At 43.8% G+C, this 9,127-nt stretch overlaps 1 protein-coding gene across 1 annotated transcript; it reads right to left on the reverse strand.

Moving 5' to 3' along the window:
* Positions 1–4,752: 4,752 nt before the first annotated feature.
* Positions 4,753–8,822, reverse strand: LOC123115072 (uncharacterized). Its single transcript, XM_044536350.1, has 7 exons — positions 8,752–8,822; positions 7,604–7,696; positions 7,100–7,235; positions 6,914–7,006; positions 5,609–5,998; positions 5,455–5,504; positions 4,753–5,045 (listed from the first exon to the last, which is right to left on the reverse strand). Exons 1-7 carry the CDS (start codon positions 8,820–8,822, stop codon positions 4,934–4,936), a joined length of 945 nt encoding a protein of 314 aa, XP_044392285.1. The 3' UTR covers positions 4,753–4,933.
* Positions 8,823–9,127: the final 305 nt, after the last annotated feature.

The following is a 9,127-nucleotide window of genomic DNA, read 5'->3' on the forward strand; positions in this document are numbered from 1 at the left end:
GGTCTTGCGTGACCCGACCGGTGCTATTATCTATTCCTCATGTCAGGAACTAAGACAGTGCTCCTCGCCTCTGCAATCTGAATTAGCTGCATGTGTGGAAGGCTTGAACATAGCGATTCAATGGAGTGATGTACCAATCATTGTCCAAACAGATTGTGTGCAGGCTGTTAAGCTTATTACCAGCTCAGTGGAGAACCGGTCAGCAAACTTAATGTTGGTGCAAGAGATCAAGGAGATTCTCAATGGAGATAGAGAAATTTTAGTCAATCATGTTAGACGGGAACAAAACTCTGTTAGCCATTTTTTAGCGAACTTCGGTAGAATAAAGAAGCGCACTGCGGTGTGGCTTTGCTCAAGTCCTGACGAGGTACCTGCTCTTTGTAATGCAGACATCGCCGCCGCTTGATTAATAAATTCTCTTTCACCCTGCAAAAAAAATAATAATTAAATGTGGAGATATTAGAGGACTCTTGCACTTTTTATCATCTAGACTTAGCATAAAAGTACATAGTCGTACAGTGGGGTTTGTAGCTAAAGAAACCACATTCCATTTGATAGACTTCCCAAAAAAGGACGACCTCACTAACAGTTATGCCATCTTTGTAATATGGCATATGAATATCTCTCCTCCTCCTAGGATTTGAAGGCCAGCTGCGGGTAATCTCGCTGATAATAATACATGCGGTAGTTTGTGCTGTGAACAAGATGCAGATTTGTGGTTCTTCCTTTCTCCTTTTATTCATGGTGATTCATTTATTTGCCATCACAAACTTATTCAATTATCCTCATATGCATATGTTAGACTTACACAGTAAACGTGTCATCCCGTAATGGTATTGTGATTCACTAATTCTTGCTCACGTCTCTACAAATTCAAGTGCGGCAAAATAACAGTCCACCCCCCTCCCCCCGGCTCTCGCGTCGCCCCTCTCGGGCGACTCGGGAGCGACCCCAAACCCTAGCCGCCGCCACCTCTCCTCCCTCCTCCCCCCGCCTTGCCGCCACCCGAGGATCCGGCCGGCTGCTGCACGTCTTCCGGTGAAGGTGGCGTGAAGGTGGCGGCGAGGATCTGCTGCCTCACGCCGCTGTGAGGGGCTCTGGAAGCCAGGGCGGCGGCCCTGGGTGGAGATGGAGGCGTCGATCTCTCCGGTGGATGGCGCGCGCGGGTGCTACTCTCGTCCCTTCCGGCCGCGTGGGTGGCGTGAGGGCGGCGAGGTCTTGCTGCAGCGGCGGGCGGCTCTTCTTCCTCTCGGCCCCTTCCCCTCGCTGTGGCCTCCTCTCCTGATTTGGTGGCTGGCCCGTCAGATCTAACCGAGGATGGGGGTGGAGTCTTGGAACGGGGGAAACCCCTGGTCGATTTCGCATCGACGTCGACGCCGGCGGCGCTCCAGTGCCGTTCCCCTCTTGAGGGCGGGTCGAGCTTCCAGATTCGTGCCCCTCTTCCCCCTTCCTGCTCCGGGCGAAAGTCTTGGCCTTTTGGCCGGACGGCGGAGGCGTTCTGGCGTCTCGGTCCTCCCTGGAGGCGCCGTTCAAGGGGTGGTTGGAGGTTGGGCGTGCTAGTTGGTGGTGGGTGGCGGCAGCTGTGCTCGGATCCCCTGGTTGCCGGCGTTGCTGGTGGCGTGTGGGTTCTTCCGCATCTTTCAGTGGCTCCCCGCCTTGTCTGCTGGTTGGCTGCCGGCCGGTGGTGGGCGTCCGGCACGGTCTGGACGAAGGGGAGATAGTGGTCTCCCCTCCGGCAGTGGGCGGCGGAGTCGATGGTTTCCTTCAAGCGGTCTGGGCCTTCATGTCCACGGCAATTGTCGGCGTAGGGTGGCTTCAGCCTGCTGTTCTGTCTGCACAAGATCTCCGATGGCTTGATCGTTGTTTCTCTTGATGCTCTGTTGGCTGCTGCTCCGGGTCATAGTGAATTTGGCATGTATTTTTCAGTTTTTGGTCAAGTCTTTACCTTTGTAATTCAGCACCATTGTATCTTAGCTGGTTGATGGGTTCATTAATTTGAAGTCGGGCCTTCATGCCTTTTCTCTAAAAAAAAATAACAGTCCACCATGGATGCTAAGGAAAAAAAAGGAAACTCGTGCACTGCTTTGTATATATGCTGGTGGGCAAGGCTTTTGCATTCAGTGACATTGTACAGAGGCGTCCTAGCAAGGACAACTGGATAATCTATGTCCTTTAACGATTCCACAAACAACCATGCTATGCGGACGACAAATACTGCATGATTCATGCACGACCTTGTTAATCCAGCCACACATGCATGGGAGTCAAAGGGCAACGGCCGCTCGATTAACTGGTCGTCCAAAAATCGTTCATAAGTATCGTGTGCCGAGCAATTTTGATCCGCAAAATCGCACCAAGCTACTACTCTGTTGTTGTACACTTAGCTAATAAACACTGGCAAAGTGTGCTGGATCGACGAGTATCTCAAGAGTCATGGCCACACACGAACATTTTCAATAGCGCCATACATACGCGTCAAAACCCGTGTTCCGGGAGAAGGGGGTGTAAGGGAATGTGCTACGAAACAAAAAGAAATTACGCTCACAATCCAATCCCAAGGACACTAATTAAGGAGGTACAAGTAATGATCAACTCTCCAACAATCCCTGCAATGGAATTAGAGGAAGACGAGTTTGTGAAGCAAGTCGATTCCCGTGACGAAAAAGATGCACCTCGATGTTCTGATTCCATTCCTGCGATTTGATCAAAGTTTCGTTTACTCTATATGTTGAATTCCATGTTCATATTTGAAGCATTTTTGGACGAATTTTGACAAAATCATGGCACACTTTTGACTGTTTGAAATTTCCTTTGACGAGTAGTTTGACCTCACTGTTTGACACAATTTTCATGTCGTACGTTTTCTATTTCACAGGTCATAGACGAGTAGATCTACATGTGACAGGTGTACTTTAATATGCATGTCATCCTCTTAATCTCCTTTGCCCTTAATCTCATTCACTAGTCTCTTCTAATCTACACAACTGTACTTCGATTCGAGATAAGTAGTACACGAAAAAGTCACATATCGACGTTGTGGTTCCATTCAGGTGATTGATTCGTGATTTCGTTGACTGTAAATGTTCAATTTCGTATTTATGTTTGAAGCTATTTTGGATGAATTTCGACAAGTTCATTGCTCACCTTCGATCGTTTGAATTTTTCTTGGACCAGTAGTTTCATATCTCTGTATTATATGTCGAGGTCGCAGATGAATACATGTACATCTCACTAGTCCGTTCTAATCTTCTCAGTGTACTATACAACGGTGCTTCGAACTTGTGCGAGTGTTGTCACGTGTGTGTGCTGATCATGTGAACATGTGCGTGTGCGCATGCTGTCCATGCGAACATATGGGTGTCCTGGCACGTGTGCGTGTGCGCATGCTGTCCATGCGAACATATGGGTGTCCTGGCACGTGTGCGTGTGCTGTTTACGTAACCATGTGTGTACTGTCACATGTGTGTTTTACTGTAAAATCTCTGTTTAAATGCAGTTGTTAACTCTTAATCACGATGCATGTATGTAATCAAACACCGGGGGAAATTATTTTCATGTGCAGGTAACCAAACAACATGTGAACCCCGTATTTTACCCTGGATCTCCTCAACCAAGCTTAACTCAACGTATTCTATTTTGTCATGCAACCTCTAAAAATCGATGCAGGTAACCAAACACGCTCAATACAGCCTTGCTCAAGCGGAACACCTGGCCGCAGCTGTTGTTCATGCCGCAGTCAGTGGTCACGAACGTGCCGTCCTCCGCTGCTAGTCGCGTGGGTGCGCGCCGCTGCGCATGGAGCTGTAGTGCTGACAGTGAAAGGGAATACGGGAATTGTTTGCCTGTTTTGCAAGCCGGTCCTCGGGTAGTTTTTCCTTAGGCCATCGAGCATGGAGCTGGGCTGGTCGGCGTGCTTGAGTCAATGGTGCGTAGCATCGAGTTGGGCAGCGCGCCCTGTGTAGTACGTACGACAGTGAAAGGGAATACGGGAATTGTTTGCCTGTTTTCGTAAAAAAAGAAAAAAAGGTTCCGAACATGTCACGCACGTACACAGCGCATCACACACTTGCACGCGATGCACACGTTAGGCTGAAGTCTGTAAGTACGTACAATAAGTTGTCGCTCTTTGTTATCATCACATATGATTCTGTGATTAACTGGCTAGCATGTGTCGCAAAAAGAAGGATGTGTGAGATGGTGGATTCAATTCCTCTTGTTTCATTGTTCTTATTACGTTCTTTCGCACTACTAGATATGTGAGGTTTAGCCACCAAGGTGGTTGGTTACTAAAAGTACAAAATTGGTCGCTACTGATCTACTGCTACCAATACTACTTGGTCGCTTCGTGGTGGCTATAGTCTAGTCGCTATAGATATTGAGCGACCAACATTGCGAACCCTGGTCACTAAATGTTGTATCAATAGCCACCACCTAAATATGGTGACTAATAGCATCTACCGACCAAGGGAGACTTGGTGACTAATGGCATCTAGAGACCAAGGGAGATTTGGTTGCTAAAAATTTACAACCACCATGTACATGGTTAGTGGCTAGAGATATTAAGTGACCAGCCAAGGCTTGGTGACTAAAAAGTCTAGAGACCAGTTACACGTTGGTAACTAGACATCTTTTGTAACAAAAAAATTGTAAACCTTGGTAACTAGAGGCATAAGAAAGCAACTATATCATAGCTACAATATATTGCCACATGCTGACATTAGTAGTATGCAAGAAACCTTAGAATTTTAGACATACAACGGGAAAAAGTTCAGAATCAGCATTTGTAAACTTATGATCCAATCATTAGATGCTAACATTTGTATGCCGAATTTTGTTTCACAACTTAAGTACCATCAGGAAATAATATTCTAGTATTTGCAAAGTACCAACTTTAGTACTGCTCCAAACATATGATCCGGTCACCAAGAAGGAACTATTCTAGTATTTGACATCTAGTATTTGTAAGCCGAATTTGCAAATCAGGAACTACTCTTTTGGCATCTAGTTTAGCACTGCTCCGATCACTCCCCACGTGTCCTCTACACCTGGAAAATGCCAAACAAGTTAAAATGACATGGATGATGTTCATTTATTGATGAATTCAAAAAAATGTGCACCATTACAGCCAAATAGTACAAAATTTGTGAAGTGCCATGCAGAGTTACAGGAAGTTTAGTAAGAATCAAGAGCATGAGCTAATTCATTCTTTTCCTTTTTAATCTGGAAGATATCCTAATTAACAATACATTGCTCGAAGCTTCTGGCAGCATGTTGCTTGCAGTTTTATATGAAATGTCAAGTTGTAGCAAGTATGTACATATTAATAAAATCACCCTTAGATGGAACCCACTCTTTGGTAATTTCATTGGCGAACATAGATAGAACCAAGCACAATTTAGAAGATGCTCATAAACTTTACTTCAAAAGCACATAATAGCAATGCAAACAGTGTACCTCTCCAAAGTTGCTTCACCTCCTTGACCCTCCATCTGAGACCAGAGAACCTGTAATTTTTAAATTTCAACTATCAAGTTCAACCTCTTGAATAAATATGCCAAATCACATGATGAGAGCCAAACTGACTTTATGAGAGTTATACTAATCATACCATCAGAAGAAACAGATATGTAGCCTGACGCAAAACAGATCTATCAGTTAAGAAACCAAGCCCTGTCGCACTAGTGCCGTCCATAGGAGGTGAAATGCCAACCAAGTTAGACACGACACTCTGTAGCCAATCGATCTTCTTCTGTTGAGCTTCAAGCTGAGATTGTTGAGCCTCAATTTGAGTTTGTTGTGTAGCAACAATCTCCTTTGTAGATGCCAATTCTTCCACTACATGCCGAGTTGAGCTTGATGCGCTTGAGTAGGCCCTTCTATTTGGTTTTGGTCCATGACCCCGACCTCTAATGTAACCATATTCCTTACCAAGCACCTGCTCGCAAATCTGTTGCTCTGTTAAAGGTACTTCGCCCTCCTCTATAGGTTCTTTTTGCTTCTGCAACATTTCTTCCTACATTAATAATACAAGAAATGAAAGGAATTTACATTCTTAATTGCAGCAACATAATAATGTATTTGAAAGTACCCAAATTCGCTGTTAGTATAATGCAACACTAACAACTTTGAATGCCAGTTTTAAATTACTACAACCCTGATAATAGTGCATCATGTACTACTGGTCACATCGGTTGTCAGTCGGATATCACACAAAACAAGGTAGCATGGTCATTCCTCTCTGAGCTCTAGCTAGTGCGGCATAGAAGTACCTAAACACTCAACTAGTACTCTCTCAGTAGGTAGCAGAGGAGATTTAAAACGGAGCATGTGTATGTATGTAGAAAAGACACAAGAAACACTGAAGATTATCTAATTAGTCTGACAGGTTCAGTTACTCACAACTCTGGAAAACATATATATGCTTCTCTAGTACAAACTAATTAGTCGAGTAGCCAGCACGAAACAGAGCAGAGCAGAGCAGCTCCTCCTTTGTTTTGGCTGGACCTACAATAACTGAATTCAGTCAACGAAATGCTTTGTTTTGGCCTACTGAACACTCCCAATACCGCCCTCATGGTCTCAAATAAGCAGAAACTCCATCTACAATTGTTTACAAGATCCAACAGCAGAACCTACATTTTCTGATGCCCATCTACAACTGTTTAAAAAAGGAGGGGGGGGGGGGAGCAAAACACTTCCATAGCATAGATACTCCATTGTTACGTGGTACTTACATGTTTATTCCTGGCATATTCTGATGCCCATCCCTTCTTATCACTAGAGTAACACTTATCGAAACTTGTAGCTATCTTATATTCATATCAAAGACATGAATATAAGATAGCTACAAGTTTCGATATTCTTCTTTCACCATAATTGTGACACAAGATAAAGATAAGTAATAGTGACTTACTAATTCATGTTGAACCGCTACAAATGACTTTGTTCCCTTCTTGTGAACATAAGGTAGGTTTGAGCGGTTAGCCTTCCCAATTGTGGACCGTTTCTGCAAATGGTAGTTTTTTGTGAACAAATAAGGCAGGGTTGGGTGATAAAGATAGATGCAAAACTGTTGACATCCATTCAAAGACTACCATACCTTAAATTCTTCTGTTTCAAAATGATCACAGAACGAAATCCAGTCTCCAACTATATTATCAATAAGGGGAGGATATGGATTGCTTCTAGCATCATCACCATATTTTACATAATGCTCATAACACTTGTGACGGAAACTTTTTTAGCTTGAAGAGAATAGCAGATCCACACAGCCTTTGATATGATCTTGGGTGAAATCAAGATTGAACTTAAGCTACGAAGAAAGAACTCAAAGTTAAAACTATACATGTTCGAAGCTACAAAGTTTGATAATCTTACATACCTTTAGAAGTTCATACAATGGGTCCTTATCATCCTCAGTAAGGCTATGCCACCCGACACGTTGGATAGGAGCATGGTGCCGTGTAAGAAGTCCAATCTCTCTAGAAAGTAGTTCATTGTTTTCTCCAATAGGTCTTCTCTCTTCAGAAATGGTCAAGTTTAGTGGATGACCTGCCCTTTTGATCAAACGCTCCAAGCCCTTTCCCTTATTTATCCCACGCACCTTCCTAGATTTTGATGCTGAGTTACTCCCAGAATGTTGTCCTTGAGATTGTGGGGCATTTCGTGGTGGCCGAACTGTTCATCCAGGTCCCATCTGCCATAGAATTAAAAGAATGGAACAAGACCCAGATTGTTTATATTAGGAAGAAAGGGAAATCAGATTTGCTACGTCAATAGAAATAAACCATGAGTTGCATAGTAATTAGATATGTTGTGGCAACAGAAATAAATTATAAGTATCAATAGTAATCAGAAATAACATGAAACATGACACATATAGTCTAATATAACCTAAAAGAAGAGACATATAGTCTGATATAACCTGAAACAGGATACATATAGTCTGATATACACTGAAACAGAACACCATTATTCTAATATAACCTGAAACGGGACACATGTAGTCTAACATAACCTGAAATAGGAGACATATAACCCGATACAACACCTCAATCACGAAAGGAATCAGGCTGGCTACGTCAATCATTTTCAACCAGTCCACCCGACATGATAAACTAATTGATCTACTCAATTTCGGTTAAATCAGGCTTATATTTATCAAAATAATAATCCTACAATACCCCATATATATATATATATGTCACATTGACACCGTATTTTCAAAAGAAAACCTGCACTTCATCAAACTAAACCCGCAGCTTGCATATGTAATTATTTTATATGCAGTAACATTATACTAAATTATAATATCATAGCAACAGCAGTCCATGGAACTCTATAATGTTGTACATAGAATTGTATACAAAGACAGTCTTCAAATATTATACTACAACATTATACAAAGACAGTCTTCACAGCAGTATTTGAAGATAGTCATCATAGAACTGTATATCCTTCCTAAACATTGTACTACTAAAATATACTACAAGTCCTGATGCTGTAAGTATCAATATGCAGTAACATTATACTGTATATTTTACTACATGCATATTATATTCAAATCACAAAACCGAACTCTACATCGTAGGCCAAGCCAGTTTTCAAATGACAGACCAAATGCTACATGTATATTTTACTTCCACATTTCCACAAACACTTGAAGTGCATGATCTAGCCATCAAGTACTCCAAGCAAAATAATGGAGAGACACAGGGAAGGGGGCAAGAACAGAGGGGAGGTCATTCTTACGGGTTGCAGCCTTTGCTGGTGTTAGACGGCGAGAGCGAGATCTGGCGAGCTTGGAGCGTCGGTTGCTTCATAGCTGGTTGGGGTTTGGGAAGGAGGAACCCTAGGCGTATGTTGCAGCAGCCTAAGTATGTTGACCACGCGGCGGACGCCCCTCTGCTACCGCAGCCGCTGCTGCTTCCCCTCCCCCGCGCAGCCGCGCTGTCATCGCCGCCGCAAGGGACACGCCCGCCACTGCTGCAAGGAACGCGCCCTCCGCCTTCCGCCGCCCCCTCCGCCGGAAGGAACAAGTCAGCAATACCGCAAGGACCCGCCGTTGCCGTCGACCGCCGCCAGGGACGATTTGATTGGGGGGATTTGGGGCGAGTCACCTTGCCGT

Source organism: Triticum aestivum, chromosome 5B (assembly GCF_018294505.1).
Source record: "Triticum aestivum cultivar Chinese Spring chromosome 5B, IWGSC CS RefSeq v2.1, whole genome shotgun sequence".
NCBI lineage: Eukaryota > Viridiplantae > Streptophyta > Magnoliopsida > Poales > Poaceae > Triticum > Triticum aestivum.

Bases quoted from the DNA above. Each gene is read 5' to 3' on its own strand.
- LOC123115072 (XM_044536350.1), bottom strand. From the start codon at position 8,822: ATGAAGCAACCGACGCTCCAAGCTCGCCAGATCTCGCTCTCGCCGTCT. The intron at 7,697-8,751 runs GTAAGAATGACC...ATTCTATGGCAG, and splicing joins ACCAGCAAAGGCTGCAACCC to ATGGGACCTGGATGAACAGT. The intron at 7,007-7,099 runs GTATGGTAGTCT...TACCATTTGCAG, and splicing joins TTGAAACAGAAGAATTTAAG to AAACGGTCCACAATTGGGAA.